This window comes from Colossoma macropomum, unplaced genomic scaffold (genome assembly GCF_904425465.1).
Source record: "Colossoma macropomum unplaced genomic scaffold, Colossoma_macropomum, whole genome shotgun sequence".
Classification (NCBI taxonomy): Eukaryota; Metazoa; Chordata; class Actinopteri; order Characiformes; family Serrasalmidae; genus Colossoma; species Colossoma macropomum.
In genome coordinates this window covers 770,001-787,869 of record NW_023494903.1, presented here as the reverse complement: position 1 = coordinate 787,869, position 17,869 = coordinate 770,001, and the positions used below count along the sequence as shown (strand labels likewise).

Below are 17,869 nucleotides of genomic sequence, written 5' to 3'. Positions count from 1 at the left end.
CTCAAAGCTCTTACAGCACGCTGGATTAGTTTTAATTAAGCAGAAGAGGAGAGAGCAGACTTACCCGAATGACCTCCGGACACGCATAATGAGGAGACCTGCAATTACATAACAAACACAGCGTGAGCTCCAATTAAAGTGGAGCATTTTATTTAACAGTGTTCATACACACACACAGAGCGAGAGAGAGAGAGAGAACTTACCCACAGCTGGTCTCTAGCAGGCTGTCTCCCACTTGTAGGGAAGCCATACCAAAATCTGCAATCCTGATATTGTTTTTCTCATCTAGCAGGAGATTCTCCGGCTTTAGATCTCTGTGACTGAGAGAGAGAGAGAGAGAGAGAAAAGAGAGACAGACACAAAGAGAAACAGAGAAAGAGAGAGTGAGAGAGAGAGAGTGAGACACAGAGAAAGAGGAAGAGTAAAAAGAGAGACAGACAGAGAGAGGAAAGAGAGACAGAGTGAGAAAAAGGAAAAAGAGAGTGACAGACAGACACAGAGAAAGAGAGAGAGGAGAAAGAGAGACACACAGGGAAAGAAAGAGAGAGGGAATGAAAGAGAGAGAAAGAGGAAAAAAGAGTAAGAGAGTGAGAGAGAGAGGAAAGAAAGAAAGAGAGAGATAGATGAAAGAGAGAGAGAGAAGAGAGAGAGAGAGAGAGAGAGAGGAAAAAAGAGGCACACAGGGAAAGAAAGAGAGATAGGGAAGAGAGAGAAGACAGAGGGAGAGAGAGAGAGAGAACAGAGCCAGTATAGGGAATGAGCATGGCTGATAGACAGACAGGGCAGTGACTAGAAAAGACAGAAAACAGAAAAAAATCAAAAAAAAAAAAATGAAATCAGGTGAAAATCCTAGGCCTGAACTCACGAGTCCACTAGCAGACCTGTACATTCAGCCTAAAGTACTATCTGGACTTTGGGGAGGTGGGCTAATGTCATAACCACAGGGGTCTGTAAGGTTTACGACTGATTTAAAAGAGATCAGTCAACTCAGTGTAAAGGACAGAGATGGGAGCAGCTACTCGATTATGCTTTCCTTTAATATTCGGGGTCTGTAAAAATGACACAGTGGACGGGACAAAAATCACTGAGAAAAGCACCGATAATAATTACAGTACCACCTCCACACGTCACACTAACCCCGTCCCAACAGTGTGTCTTTTCAAAAGTGGGTAAAAATAAAACTTACTTACTCTTAAAATAGTCATACACTGTAAAGACAGACATCATGAAGAATGAACATATACACTGTTTCTCTAAATGAGAAAATTAATGAATCACTCAGGTGCTGTAAAACAGCAATCCTTTCATATTAATATTGTTCCATCAGTAATATTAATTATGATATCAGAAATCTGCACTATTATCCACTACAACGAGGCCACAGAATAGAATATAGAGGGTGTGTTTTTTGAGAGTAGACAGCAGCAAAGAGGCCTTATCTGTAGCATGTAGTCACTGTAGATACAAACACGTTTCACACGGGCTGGATTACCATATAGAGTGACTGTGGCAGAAGTCCAGCGCAGAGATGATCTGTCTGAAGAACTTTCTGGCCTCTTTAGGGGTCAATCTGCCTTTCTTCACCAGGTAATCAAACAGCTCTCCACCAGATACATGCTCTAATACTAGATACCTGAAAGAGAGAGAGAGAGAGAGAGAGAGAGAGAGAGAGAGAGAGTTTAATATTCAGTGTTTAATGTCAACTGTTTCTCATTTTTACATTTGTATTCGAACATGTTCCATTTCTTGTTTTTATAATTATGTAATACCCCATTTCCAAAAAAGTTGGGATGCTGTGCAGAATGTAACTAAAAATAGAATGCAATGATATACAAAATCATGTAAAACATATTTTTAAAGGAAAATACAGCAAAGACAACAAATCAAATATTGAAATTTTATTGTTTATTCAAAAATATATGCCCATTTTGGATTTGATGCCAATAACATGCTCCAAAAAAGTTGGGACAGGGTCATGTTTACCACTGTGTTTCATCACCTCTTCTTTTAACAACACTCTGTAAGCGTTTGGGAACTGAGGAGACACTGCTGTAGTGTTGAAAGTGAATTTTTTTCTCATTCTTGTTTGATACAGGATTTGAGCTGCTTAACAGTTCGGGGTCTCCTTTGTTGTATTTTTCATTTCATAACGCGCCAATGTTTTCAGTGGTGACAGGTCTGGACTGCAGGCCGGTCAGTTTAGCACCTGGACTCTTTTAATACGGAGCAATGCTATTGTAATATGTGCAGAATGTGGTTTGGCATTGTCTTGCTAAAATATTTAAGGCCTTCCCTGAAAAAGACGTCGTCTGGATGGCAGCATATGTTGCCAAAACATGTATATATCGTTCAGCATTAATGGTGCCTTCACAGATGTGCACGTCACCCATGCCATGTGCACTAATGCACCCCTATATCATCATGAATATTGGCTTTTGAACTGTGCACTGATAACAAGCTGGGTGGTCTTTAGCCCGGAGGACACAGTGTCCATGATTTCTAAAAAGAATTTAAAATGTTGATTCGTCAGACCAGAGGACACTTTTCTACTTCACCGCAGAACATTTAAAATGAGCTCAGGCCCAGAGAAGGTGGCAGCATTTCTGGGTCCTGTTTATATACGGTTTCTTCTTTGAGTTTTAACTTGCTTGTGGATGCAGTGAGGAACTGTTTTCACAGACAGTGGTTTTCAGAAGTGTTTCTGAGCCCATGCAGTGATTTCCAGTACAGAATCATGTCTGTTTTTAATGCAGTGCTGCCTGAGGGCCCAAAGATCACGGCCAGCAAATACTGGTTTTTGGCCTTGTCCCCTGCATACAGAGATTTCTCCTTTTAATAATATTATTATACCGTAGATGATCAAAAGCAAAAGTTCTTTGCTGTTTTACGTTGAGAAACATTCTTGAATTGTTGCACTATTTGATCATGCAGTCTTTCACAGAGTGGTGAACTTCCTCATCTTTACGTCTGAAAGCCTCTCTGAGATGCTCTTTTATACCCAAACATGTTACTGACCTGTTGCCAATTAACCACCAGATTTGTTTTTTAGCATTATGCAACTTTACCAGTCTTCTGTTGCCCCTGTCCAAAAAATTTTGGAGTGTGTTGTTGGCATCAAATTCAAAATGGGCATATATTTTTCAATAAACAATAAAATTTCTCAGTTCCAATATTTGATATGTTGTCTTTGTACTAATTTCAATGAAATATAGGGTTTAAATGATTTTACCATCATTGCATTTTGTTTTTATTTATATTTTGCACAGCGTCCCAACTTTTTTGGAAATGGGGTTGTATTAATGTGTATTTAATGTCAATGTATTATTTAATGTTCACCTTTGTAAACCAAGCTTTGGCAATTAAAAGGGAGAGAAATTAATTACACTGCAGCTCTGCAGGGCGCATGAACAGGAACGTCCAAACACACAGTTGATTCTGAGGTTTCTGGTGTTGATGTTTCTGGTGTTTCTGATGTTTCTGGTGTTGAGGTTTCTGATGTTTCTGGTGTTGATGTTTCTGATGTTTCTGGTGTTTCTGCTGTTTCTACTGGTTCTTGTGTTGATGTTTCTGATGTTTCTGGTGTTTCTGCTGTTTCTACTGGTTCTTGTGTTGATGTTTCTGATGTTTCTGGTGTTTTTAATGTTTCTTGTGTTGATGTTTCTGGTGTTTCTGGTGTTGATGTTTCTGGTGTTGATGTTTCTAATGTTTCTGGTGTTGATTCTTCTGATGTTTCTGTGTACTTACAGATATTTGTTATTCTCGTACACATCGTGCAGCTTGAGAACGTGCGGGTGCTCGATAAGTTTGAGGATTGCTATCTCTCTCTCCACCTGAGAATGAGGGGAGAGAACAAAAAAACAAGAGATGTGAATGAACAGAGTGACAGGAAGCAGAGAGGTGCTTAGCTTTAAACACATTAGCAGATTTTCAAGAGTAGTGTTAATTCAATTAAACTGTGTGCTAGAGAGAGAGAGAGAGAGAGAGAGAGAGAGAGAGAGGAGAGAGAGAAAGTAAACTTTACCTTCATGAGAACAGATTCTGACAGCTTCTCTCTGTTTACTATCTTTATGGCCACTTTCTGTCCAGTGATACAGTGAACTCCCAACTTCACCAAACCTAAAGAGGAAACATCCAAATCCATATTCAGACTACAGTCTGACTGATATATAGCAAATGACTGATAATATAAGACGGATATTGATATCCAGTCAATTTTCTGTTATCAGTGAAAATCTCGCCAAAATCCGTAATCCTGCCAATTAATACTTTGTGGCAATCAGTGTTAAAATAACAACATGTAAAAATTGTAGTTAAAATAACATGTAAAAATTGCATCTAAACCCAGTCGTTACTATGAAGACAGCATGTTATAACATGAATGAAGAGAACTATAAAACGGTTAAAACTTCTAGGAAGCTCCGCCCATCATTTATTAAGATTGAGATGCACAGCTCTGTCTGGAATATGAGCAACAACTCAATTGTTTGTGTGCTCAGCAATTCAGGGCCAATCTAGGAGTTAATAAAGTTTATAACTGAATTTGGCTTAACATTTTATTAAACCTTAGTGTGGAGGTGTCAGAATGTACTGTGGTCAGTTCTTGTAAATGGGGTGCCACCTCAACTGCAAATATCAAAAATACCTCAGTAGTTCTAAAGATATATGACTTCATGATCATTAACCAAAGTCAGAATGAAAATAAATTTGAATTGCATTATTCAAATTTGGTGAAAAGCTAGAAAAACTCTGCCTGATCAGGACTATGTGGATGTTTCAGAGACCGTGGCGTAGCCATGGCAACATAAATAACCCCACAGCAAGCGGTAGGTTTTCTTCTGCTTTTTTTAAGCTTTTACTTTCTGGCAGAAATCAGACTTTGAATCTGTGTGGAATGTTGAATTAAGGAGGTCTGACGGCCTGCAGGTCAACGTCTACTGTGTTTGTAATGCAATTTGTGAGAAAGTCTCTGCCTTAGCTTTGCAGCACGCTCTATATTTTGCACAGCGCACAGGTCACAATGTTCATCTTAAGGTGAATGATACAAACTTTTATGAGGTATTATCACCCCTTACTGGGCTGGCATGCACAGACGAGTCATTTTTGCCTTCTCATGTGAACGGAGAGATATTTAAACTGCAATTTTAATAATATATGGACATGTGTGGATGAGGACGTAGTGTCTTCCCTCTATTCAAGCTACAGATAATCCCTCTAAAGGTGTGTTTTCCCATATCCTGCGCCGGGAGGCCCAGTGCTCTGCATATTTCAGTGTCTCCCTGTTCGAACACATCCACTCTACCCTCATGAAGGGTTTGGGCACCAGCTGATGAGTTGAGTCAGGTCTGTTCGAGCAGTACAAGGCAGCAGGACTGGGATCCACTGGTTTAAGTTGATTATCTCAAGCTGGGAAGGTGTCAGACCTCCAGGCCCAAAGGACCCAGATAATGAAGAGTACGGCTGATGCAATTATCGATAATGTTGACAATAAAAATTTGTTTCAATAAAAATATTTCTGTAAATTTTCCGTTTAGAGTGACGTCCAATCTAGAGTGAGTTAACGACTTAACCTGAAGAAGACAGCAGTTCACTTACAGGGTCATAGCAGTGTGAGCAGATAGTGAAAGAAAAAGCAGTTAAGATACAATGAAGATACAAGTTTTTTTGTGTTATATCGACAATATGCATGTCTGACTTAGCTTTCCACAAATGCAGGAAACATGCTGAAGCAGAAGGACAGTCTTTAAACGTTAGCTTTCCCTCCATGCCGATGTTCTGACGAACTGAACTCCTCCCTGAGGACACTCAGTTCTCAGTATAAGTGACTGGACAGAATGAGGTAACGTTCCCCTTACAGACATAAAAAGCTCATTATGTTTACATCACTAACGTTAGTCACTACAATGTTCTAAGCTGTATCAATTTCTGCTGATTAGACGTATTCAAGCACTGAACATTCAGTGTAAGTACTGAACATTCAGCAGCTTGGCCTGTTAGAGCTAACTATGCTAGCTAACTATGTACAACAGCTTAATTAGCTAAAAATACAACTCAATTTATAAACAGTTTTCACATGAAAAACAGATACATATATGTTGCTGCTGTCGGACCAAAACCTTGTATCTGCTTTTTTTTGTCATTTTTTCAGTTTTAAAAAATAATTAGAAAATGCCGACTGTGTGTAAATTTCAAGATGAATGAACCAAAATAAACGGCCCAGAATTATTTGGAAAAATGTCTGGTTCTATACTTACATTATATATATATATATATATATATATATATATATATATATATATATACATATGTATTGCAAACTGTAGCTCTTGGTGAACAGAACCTCACTTTCTCAGAACATTATGTAACACTATATTGTTACAGCTCTTCACACTTACAGGCCACATTTAAACCAATTAATTAATTATTAGTCAATTAATTCATATGAATAATCAAATATCAAAATATTTGTGTTTTTTGCAGCCCTACTGAAAAGTTTAGCATTCTACCTCTTTTAGCTCTTTTCGTTTCACTTTACTATTCAGACGTAATTACATAATTATACACTTAAAGGAATTCCACTGATTTTCCAAACTTTCTGTATAATTAAATTAAATGTAAATGAGTCACAAATGTTTAAAGTGGTGGTGATAGGAACCAGACATCTGAGGTGTTTAATGCCTCTAAAAGGCTCCCTCACAGAAATATACTATAAGAAATGTTTAAGAACACTGTGTCTGAAGACTGAGACATTGTTTTATGCCGATTTTGAGACAGTTTGACCCATTTTTTTTTTTTTATCCTTTCGTGGCAGGGTGGTACATGCAGAAACAAAACTTTTTTTTTTCAGATTTACTGTTATTTTACCATCATCAACACCACATATAAAAACTCAGAAGACAGGTTAGGTTCACTAGTGACCTTGGATACCAAATAAAATGGCTATATTTGTGTTCATCATAACATCATGACCTCTGGTTCCTATCACCACCACTGTGAAGAAATCTGAGTCTGCAAGTTTCTCTATAATGAACCCTTTCACACCAAACCGCTCTGATGACTTTGTGACATCTCAATGATTTAATTATGAAGAAATCTGAGAACATTGTGGAATTTCCCCTTTAATTCCTTATTGAGTTACACAAAGAATCACATTTACATTCAGTTTACAGTCAGCATTGACGCCCTCAAGTCTGCACGTCTGACTTTTTCTGTTTAAGAAATACTGAGTGAGAAATAATTCATATCAATTCATATCAATTCATATAAAATGACATAATACAGTTGCTATCACCAGCAAATAAGGCCACGCCCCTTTAAAACCCAGCCCTAAATTCTTCTAGCCTTTTAATGGTCAAAGTGCAATCATAAGCAAAACAAGCTAGCTAGCCAAACACTGTTGTTAGCTAATGGAACTATTTTTCGGCATGTAAGAAGTAACGTTTACTATACTGCATTTAATGTGTTCTGTGTTCCCTGTACACATGACGCACGTCTACAAGCTTAACTGGATTATTCTGAGGTGACTTTTCAGCCGTGCTAACTTACATTACATCCATGTGCTAACGACAGGCTTGCTGTCTGAACAATGACGACGAGGGCACCATCGCCCCTACTTTCAGCTCTGCCTTCATGGGGATTTGAACAAGTTTAGAAATTTCACACTCAGTTTGTTCCCACTAGTCTATGTTCTGTGTTCTTACTAGGCATGTGCCTAACCTTTTATCACAGTTACCGATATTATCACAATATTAAATTAATAAAAAAGAGCACATGTATAACACTTGTACATGTTTGTAGTGTTTGCTTTTGATAACAATATTTAGAGGCGATAATTGATCGCTATCATATAACTTTTGTCATCAACTGTTATCAACTGTTTCACTACATAGACAGTTGAATTAGATTAAACTTGATTTAATTAAGTTTTCTTTGATTTAATGCAGCGCAGTATGGAAAATCTGGAGTTTCTGACTGCAGTTTTTAAAAGTGGCGCTATTACTTCATTGTGTGTGGAAATATTGTGATGTGCATCACATCTTGAGAAAATGTCTTGAAATTATATTGTGATGTGATATTTTGCCATATTGCTCACCTCTAGCAATAATCATGAGTGGACATATCTATAGCTGGAATAAAGACATCAATGTCTGAGGCTAAAGTCTGCAGCACCCAAACTTCATAACCACACCTGATCCAGCTCAACAGCTAAACAGAGCTGTGAATTTACTTGATTTAGTGGGCACATACCTTCATGAAGCTGAAGGGGAATTCCAGTGATTTTTCAAAATTTCTGCATGACTAAACTGTAAAGATGTCAACAAAGTCATTCAGAGCGGTTTGGTGTGAAATGCTCCATTCTAGTGAAACGTATGGTCAGAATTGTTAGTGGTGGTGATGAGAACCAGACGTCTGAAGAGTTTAATGCCTATAAAAGCTTCTCACAGAAAGTTATTACAGGAAATGGTTATATATATTCAGCCGGAGGTCTGAGATGTCTTTTTACGATAGTTGTGTGATAAAAGTTGTGGCCTGAAACATATTTTAATCCATATATTTAAACTATTAATGGTGGGAGTATACATGAAGGATGTTCTAAGGCAAAACAGTCCCCAAAGAAAACATTCTTTAGCTTTTCCACTATTTTGCCATGATCATCATTAGATCCAGATAATGTTTTGGCCTAAAACGTATTTTTAAAACCTGCTCCTGGTGGAGGGGTACATGGTGTTGTAAGTCAAAATAGTCCCCAAAGAAAACTTATTTTTAAGATTTGTCACTATTTTACTGTAATTAATATTTCCTATAAACTCAGGACACACGTGTTGGGGTTCACTGGTGGTTTCGGGCAGTAAATTAAATGGCTATATTTGTGTTGTAGACATTGTGACCCCTGGTTCCCATCAACACCACTGTGAAGAAATCTGAGTCTCTACAATGAACCACTTTCACATCAAACAAATCTGAATGACTTATCCACTGAATTATGCAGAAATTTTGAAAAATGGGTGGAATTCCCCTTTAAAGTGGGTGTGCCTGAGCTGTAAAATGCTACAGTGTGCAGGACAGGAGCTCCACAGCCGTAATTTTTTGAAAGGGATCAATATTCAATCACTAATTGATAGTGAAATGAGGGGGTAGTGATGTGCTGACCTGTCTGGCCTTTCCCCAGCGTCTTCTCCAGGCGGTAAGGCCCCACATACTGAGCCGGTGGACTCCCTGACACCTCCTTGCTGGACATTTCTTCTTATTATTAATATTTCTTTTCCTTTTTTTACGTCGACACAATGGGAAAAAAAGCAAAAACTTCACTGTCGGTCCGAGCTGCGCCGCAGCAACATGCCCCAGGCGCCGGGCGAGCGCGCAGGGGCTGATGGGGAATGTAGTCCTGACGTCAGGGCCGTGGCCTGCTGCTCCCAAACATCTGCTCCTGCTTTCTGCTCTCCAAGGCTAATAAACCGGTGAATATCTTAACAACAAAAACAGGGTTTCTCTTGTTTCCCAGGCCGAGTGGAAGATGTTAAGGCGAAGCCAACAGTCAGATATTATGATAGTGATAATAACAGTAATATTGATGATGACGATGATGATGATAGCCTAATGATGCTATAAGAATAGCTCGGTTAGTCGCAGGATAGCACACTAAAGAGGTGAAAGATGATACAGGATGCTACAATCTGCCAAACCGTGGGCAAATAAGACAGCAGGCCTGAGATAAGGTGAGCATATGTGCATATGCTGGGACAATAATGAGGATGAGTCTGCGGGCATTAAAAGCAGCTAATGTGTAGATCAAGCAGGCTAAATCAGCACAAGCCCTCTGCATCTGCCAGCCACGGAGGATTCAGGACATTCAGAAAGATTCGCAGGGAAGTGCAGACTGACCTAGTTCGGCGGCTCGCTATCTGTTCTGGAAAGCCAAAAAAAAAGCCTGTCATCTGATACAGAGTACCTGATCCATGTTTGCCACCTCCAAACGTGAGCTCCCCTTCCTGTAATCCCGCTCTGACTCTTGAGGAAACGCTCCAGACTGGAGCGGAGAGAGAGAGAGAGAGGTGTGCGTGGATGGATGTGCGTAAAAACCCGGAGCCCTTTCACTGCAGGCGTCCCATGCTGGAGTGAGCGCAGGAGGGCAGCGAGGGCCTGGAGCACTTTAAATCCCAAAAACGCTCTCAGTCCAGCATCTCGGCACGACGAACCCTTCTCTCCTCCCTCCGTCTCTCCCTCTCTCCCTCCCTCCCTCCCTCCCTCATTCGCTGCTCTATCGCTGCATCTCCATCTCCTTCGCTCTTTCTCTTCCTCTTCCTCCTGCGCGCCGGAGTCGTCGACAAGCAGCAAATCCTCAAAGCCCTCAGCCTTTTTTTTCACTCCTCTCTCCTCTTCTCGCTCTTTTTATCCTCCCTTTCCGTCTCTCTTCCTTCTCCCCATCCGAGCAGCATCAGCATCCGGGTTCCTCTCGTCCTGCCCCCTCCCCATCCCTCCATCCCCTCCCTCCCCTCTCTGTGAACGCGCGTGTCATCCTGCGCCCCCCCCTTCTCCATCTCCCCACCTCATAAACACCCACCCACCCCTACTGATGGGTGAGATCATCGTGCTCGCGCTGTCCGTCTTCTCTGACGTTGGAGACATGAGAGATTTTTATTTGGCTCAGTTTTATTCGGTTTTGTGTTTATTCGGTTTTGCCCCTCAAACGCACTGCAGCCTGTTATAAGGCGTCATTAAAGGGCCCATAGCATGGAAAAAACAGTGTGAATTAAAATAGCTTAATATGTGGCCATTGTTATAGTTTCAAAGCCTACTGTTCACTCCCTGGTCAGTAAGGTCCATATACAGACACTAAACTGTACAAACAGTCCATTCTTTATTCACTGTTTTTGTGATGTCACAAAATAGCAAACACATTTACATTTATCCGCATATTCATCCTACAGGAGATTTAGCCCCGCCAATTCTCGCTGTTAAGGAGTGTTTAAGCCCTGACTGCTTTTTAAATGAGGCACAGCCAATCACAACAGAGCTCATTTACATATATCAGTCACAGAAACAGCTTATTTAATTCTAAGGGATAAAGTTAGGTTGAGAAATGGTCGTGTAAAAATAAATAGTTGGTACATAAAAGCGCACAAACGTCACAAGTGGACCTCAGGTGGGAAATATACAAAGCAAGAAAAATGAAGGATATGAGCCCTTTAATAAACGACAACACGGTGAGGAGCATTCACATGTCATTCAGCGCGTTTGTAGAGTGAATCGTTTCCCAGAGATTCACAACTGAATCGATTTTATGTGAATCAATTTGCTCAAATCACAACTGTAATTTAAATTGTGAATCGTACCAAAGTAACTGAACCGAATCGTGTGGAAATGTGACTTTTCACAATGCACTGAATCATTTTCAAAAGAATCGAATAGAATTGAATATGAATTGACTCATATTTGGTCACTTTTTTGTAGTTTATATTAAAGGCTCATATCCTACATTTTCTTGTATTTTATTTTTGTCGTCTTGTGACATTTGTGAAGTTTTATGTACCAAAAATGGTTATTTTTACACGACCGTTTTCCAACATTCTCTTAATCCCTTAGAATTGAACTGTTTCTGTTACTGTGACATATGCAAATGAGCTCTGTTCTGATTGCCTATCCTCTAATGTGCCTCATTCAAAAAGCACTTCATATAACTTCAGTGTAAATTGGCGGAGCTAAACATTTAAAAAGAAATAAAAATAAATTAGCCATTTTCATATTTTTTAAACGTGCATGTGTTTATTTTCCGTAGGGGGAACGATTTTGCGGTTGGTTCGCAAAGGGAAGAGACACCATCTGTTTGACCCCCCCTGACTCTGCTAACCTACAGCTGTAATAAATCTCCAAGCACTCTGTTCTCACTGTTTCCTCCGCATCCTGTTGTTCTGCGTCTGACCGCCTGGTGGCAGCACTGCGCTCTGTTCCCACGCTGACTCACTCAGGCACTCACACAGAGGGTTTGATTCAAAAGTAAAGCGTTTGAATGGAAATGTATTCTGACATGCGCATTTCTGACAGCGCCCTGTTTTACCTGCCGGTGATATTTACATAAGCAGAGGCTGTATTGACTGTGCAGTTTTTCTTTTCAGACAGCAGGGGGCAGAGCTAGTTTACTGTAGGCGCCGAGCTTTTAAAGGGCCCATATCATGGGAAAAGCTAATTTTCCTTCCTTTTTTGAAATAACAGATTCTGATGTGGTAAAAAACATAGTTAAAGTTAAAATATGTCATTCACTCCACACTCCATACGGTTAATTTGTGAGAACTAAGTGGCAAAACCGGCCCAAAAGGAATACTTTGTTTTTGTGATGTCACAAAAACCCTTAAATTCAGATGCCTCCGCCTATTCAGCCTGCAGCAGTTTAGCCAAACCCACTCACACTAAAGTTATAAGGAGTGTTTCAGCCTTGACTGAATAAGGCACAATACAGGGCAGCCAATCAGAACACAGCTCATTTACATATATCAGTCTTAAAGGCATGGTAACAAAAACAGGCAGTTGTAAAGAGAGGTTGGAAAATGGGTATATGACATGATATGACATGAATCAGTTATGTGGTAAGCAGACCACAATGAAAAAAAATAAAATGCAAGAAAAAGATGATATGTGAGTGATATTATTGTGTTTGTTATTGATTACATTAGTTAAAATGTGTGTGGGGGGTTGTTTATGTGTGCCAGGAGTTATTTATGAGTAAACAAATCAATATATAATAAATAAATGATTTAATTATGATAGATTTACAACTTTTTCTAGCATTTCAGTTTTGGGGAAGTTTATGGACGAGTAAAAGAGATTCTGTTTCCAGAGAAAATGACAAAATAATCTAAAAGTGGGTTTGATATTCTCACAAACCTCTGTCTCTAGGCTATTCTTAAAGGGAAATCCCACCAATTTTTCAAATTTTCAGCATAATTCAAACATTAAGACATAAACAAAGTCATTCAGAGTGGTTTAATGTGAAATGGTTCATTGTAGAGACTCAGATGTCTTTACAGTGGTAGGGGATATGAACCAGGGGTCACCATGTCTACAACGCAAATATAGTCATTTTATTTACTATACAAAACCACCAGTGAACCTACACGAGTTTTTATATGTAACATTTATTGTATTTAAATAGTGAAAAATCTTAAAAGTACATATTCTTCAGGGACTATTTTGCCTTACAACCCACTGCATGTATCCCTCCACTATGAAAAAGTTTTGAAAATACGTTTTAGGCCAAAACTTTATGACCAAACCATCGTAACACAATGTCTCAGGCATCAGGCAGTGAATTCATAACCATTTCATGTAATAACTTTCTGTGAGGGAGCTTTTAGAGGTGGACGTCTGGTTCCTATCACCACCACTGTGAACAAATCTGACTGTAAGTTTCTCCAGAATGGAACATTTCACACCAAACCACTCTGAATGACTTTGTTTACATCGTAACCATTTAGTTGTTCAGAAATTTTAAAAGGTTGGTGGCCTTTCTCTTTAACCAACAGTCTTCAAAGTGGACTCAACTCCTCTGATTCTTTGTATTTTGTGTTTTACTGTAGCAACATAGTCCATAAGTTTTTTGTGTGTGGTGAGATAAACTTTAAGCAGCGTGACCTGATTATAGTCTAACACACAGTTTGTGTCTCTCACGTTCAGCTCAGCTCTTATCTGCTTGTATGTGTTGAGATTCACTGTTGGAGAAGTCTGAGCGCAGGTGTGGACCTGTTTTAGCCTCAAGCTGCGAGTAAACGTGTGTCTCCATTGACCCTGACTACAACTGACATTACAGCAGTTTAGCCCCGCCCATTCTCACTGACATTTTTTAGCATATTGAGTGTATCAGCCCCGGGGGGCTTTTTGAATGAGGCGTAAAACAGGGTAGCTAATCAGAACAGGGGTCATTTGCATATTTCTATCTTATAAAAACAGCCTGTTTAACTCTGAAGCATAAAGAGAGGTTTGAAAATGGTTGTGTAAAAATGAATTCTGCGTATTTGTGGTCTGTCAAAACACCCAAACATCCTAAGTGCACCTCAAGGAAAAAATATACGTTGGATATGGGCCCTTTAACAAATGCTTCATATTTGTTTATGTGCGATTACAGACTGGCCCGGTCAGTACTCCATCTTCGTCTGTTTTAGACTATACATAACTTACAGAACACACAAGAATAACTGTGTCCTGCTGATGAGTATGAATGTGTGTGGTGTGTGATGTAAGTGTGTGTGCATTAGGGGAGTCTTAGCTCTAAGGTCTGGCCTAGCCCACCTAGAACTAGTAGTCATGGTTCAGCCCTGCAGACACACATGCATGTAAATAAACATCCACTCAGCGACATGCCTGACAGTTCATGTATGAGGACACATCAAAGGGCGCATGTACTCGTTCACTCATGAGCGCATTTTCTGAATACATACATACTCACATCCTTCACGTATACACAGGGTCACTGGGCTGCTAGTAATGATGGACCTGGCTAAACTAACAAGGGCCTCTCCTGGACGTGGGGGCCCTCCAAAAGCCTTGGAAATAAAGTGGCTTCGAATTTTAACACTGTTTGTTATTATAATAATAAAAAATACACAACTGCATCTTCCATGATGCATATACACCGATCAGGCATAAAGTTATGACCACGTCCTTGTTTCTAAGCTCACTGTCCATTTTATCAGCTCCACTTACTATATAGGTGCACTTTGTAGTTCTACAGTTACAGATTGTAGTCCATCGGTTTCTCTGCATACTTTGTTAGCCCCCTTTTACCCTGTTCTTCAGTGGTCAGGACCCCCATGGACCCTCACAGAGCAGGTACTATTTGGGTGGTGGATCATTCTCAGCATTGCAGTAGCACTGATGTGGTGGTGGTGTGTTAGTGTGTGTTGTGCTGGTACGAGTGGATCAGACACAGCAGTGCTGCTGGAGTTTTTAAACACTGTGTCCACTCACTGTCCACTCTATTAGACACTCCTACCTTGTCAGTCCACCTTGTAGATGTAAAGTCAGAGACGATAGCTCATCTGCTGCTGCACAGTTGGTCATCCTCTAGTCCTTCATCAGCAGTCACAGGACACTGGATATTTTTGGTTGGTGGACTATTCTCAGTCCAGCAGCGACACTGAGGTGTTTAAAAACTCCAGCAGCGCTGCTGTGTCTGAGCCACTCGTACCAGCACAACACACACTAACACACCACCACCACGTCAGTGTTACTGCAGTGCTGAGAATGATCCACCACCCAAATAGAACCTGCTCTGTGAGGGTCCATGGGGGTCCTGACCACTGAAGAACAGGGTAAAAGGGGGCTTTTTGGTCATAATGTTATGCCAGATTGGTGCATATAGCTAGGTAGGTAGGTGGGTATTTCCTGCTGTGTTCTTGCTCCATTCTGGAGTTCTGCACCTGAATGTCCATCTGACCGGGTCCCCTTTAATCCAGCCTGTCAAGATGGACTGATTGATGCTGCATGTGCATGTGTTTGTGAAGCAGTGATCCACTCAGGTTCAGGGTGTATTACTGACATTACGAAGCTTTAATCCACAATCTGAGCCCCCCCACCCCACCTAAACTCATTACAGCAGCCATAATAATCCCCCATTCTAATACTGCTGGATTAAGACAGAGTGAAATGAAGAGTTAAGAGCGCTAAGAGACAGAGAGAGGAACCACAGGATTAATCCCATTCAGGACCCCCTACGGGGAGCGTTACAGTCAGTCTGAGAACCTCACTGCGCTACGGCTCTTTTCTAACACAATACACACTCTATGTGGGAGGTTTGATTGATGATACGCATCAATTTAGCACATTAATATCATTCACCTCCACATTAAAATAACCAGTAACATCATCTAAAAGATTATGTTTCTCATTAATGTTTACATCCTTTTAGCTTGGAGTGCAATTACATCTTGATGCATCAGTTTGAAGATGATGATTCAACTGCATTCTTTTTAAAAACATTATGATTATAACCATTATTACAATAATTCTACTAATATTCCATAATATATGGGTTTATCCACTTTGTAAATAGTTCCACAAGTCATGTTTTGTGTATAATAATTCTCAATTGTGCCTTTAAAAAATAAATTAAATCAAATTGTGGTGAATTATGAGATTTAATGATGCATAATGTCCTGAAGAGTTGTAATTAAATTGAATTGTTATAAGGTTAGATATTTACAGTGCAGTTCTTAGTAATTACTTTACAATTCCTTTCCACAACAAAGCATTAAATGAAGCATTGGCTGTGTTTCCGCTATATAAAAGTTGTATCTGATCAGGCTTATATTGGCAGTCTTACGCTCTTCTCTTTAACATTGTTTTGCTTACATGCTCTTGAATGTGAGAGGAAGTTTATCTTTTTCAGCTAGAGTATATAAAATAATTCACTTGCAAAATGAAGGAGAAAGTCAAAGCAGCATAAAAAAACTTTCCAAAACTGGAGTTCAAAAAAGCATTAAAAGCTGCAGAGAAAATGAGTCTCCTAACAACCACCTGGAAGACCCGGTAGAAGCCAAAACTGCCCCCATCAGATAAACAGCACTTACAGCTTTCATCTTTGAGAAAATCACGCTCAGAATAATAGACCCAGAGTCTAAACCTCATCACTGAATGTGTTTGGGATTATTTGGATTGTGAGAGGCAGAAAATGCTAAACCAGTTTCTAAGTTTGAACTTTGGAGGTGTGAAAAATATCCCTGCAGATTTATTTTGAAAAATTGGAAGCAAGTCTCCTGAAAAGAGTGGAAGTTGTAATACAGCAAAAGAGTGGACACAGTAAATACTGAAAACACTGATGTTCTGTTCAGTTGTTGAGTATTTTACTTGTGTGATGTTTTCTGTTTTTTTCTGAGTGAAAAGTGAATTTGCACCTAATGGCCATTTTGACTGGAAATTAAATTAGTGAAGGGTGGTCTCTGGCTTTTACACAGTGCTATAAATAAGATGGATGGATGGATGGATGGATGGATAGATGTCAATACTGCCAAAGCAAGCAATGCATTAAACTTATGATTAGTGTCAAAGATCATCCAACTTTAGCCTCAATTATCTGTAACTATACCTTCTACTGAAAAATCCCACATATTCCCAGAAAAAATAAAGCAAAGCCAAAAACAAACATCTTATCAATCTTTTAAACTTTATTTCACCATTAAGTGAATAGAACAGACAATTTACATAAAACCCATGGGCTTTCCCAAACTGTCTACAGATTAGATTGACGCATTTGGCTGCAAAGGACAGGAGGGGCGGGAAGATTCAGTTTCAGCTCTCGGGGGGGGGCACGGGGCACATGGGTTCTGCTGCCAAATCCCACCAGAGTCATTCAGTCCAGTGCTGAAGGGAATGCTGGGAAGGTGGAGGACTCAGTGCAGTGGACCTGCAGGAGTGAGCACAGATAAAGAGGATTAGCGTCACCACTAAAACAGAGCAACACTCACAATTAAAGAGATGAGAAATGTGGTCATCACAAAGGCCAGCCAAGCTCACATAGTACTGATAGTGCGGCACATTCATACATTTACCACAAATGTAAGTGATCAGTCAAGACGTAGCAACAGTGTGTCATACAGTGTCTGAAATTACATGAGCAAGCCTGTTTGAAGGCTACATAACAAGTGGACAGAGTTTGAGGCAAGTATGTGATGATTTAGGTATGTAGTTAGCATGATGCTAATCAGTGTGGTATTAGCAGAGAACTTGTAGAGAGGAGAATTTCCACTCTGTAATGTCTCCTGGGTTTCTCTAACGCTAGAGGGCGCTCCTGTGTGAGTCCAAAATGAATGGGTTAAGATGGAGCAAAATCATAGTTTATAAATGCTATAGATAAAAAACATTTTTAATGAAAGAGAATACATTC

At 39.8% G+C, this 17,869-nt stretch overlaps 1 protein-coding gene and 1 long non-coding RNA gene across 2 annotated transcripts in view; both read right to left on the bottom strand.

Annotated features, from left to right (window-relative positions):
• Positions 1–9,263, bottom strand: part of si:dkey-16p21.7 (serine/threonine-protein kinase BRSK1) — a 33,446-nt gene extending 24,183 nt beyond the window's left edge. The window contains exons 1-6 of the mRNA XM_036560795.1: positions 9,148–9,263; positions 4,022–4,116; positions 3,745–3,830; positions 1,493–1,633; positions 204–320; positions 65–98 (exon numbers count right to left, since the gene is read on the bottom strand). Coding sequence (XP_036416688.1) covers positions 65–98; positions 204–320; positions 1,493–1,633; positions 3,745–3,830; positions 4,022–4,116; positions 9,148–9,235 — 561 coding nt within the window. The 5' untranslated portion in view covers positions 9,236–9,263. The remainder of the gene's footprint in view (positions 1–64; positions 99–203; positions 321–1,492; positions 1,634–3,744; positions 3,831–4,021; positions 4,117–9,147) is intronic.
• Positions 9,264–17,130: 7,867 nt separating this feature from the next.
• The window catches only part of LOC118800535, a 14,539-nt gene continuing 13,800 nt past the window's right edge, over positions 17,131–17,869 (bottom strand). The window contains exon 3 of the long non-coding RNA XR_005006248.1: positions 17,131–17,389. This is a non-coding gene — a long non-coding RNA (uncharacterized LOC118800535). The remainder of the gene's footprint in view (positions 17,390–17,869) is intronic.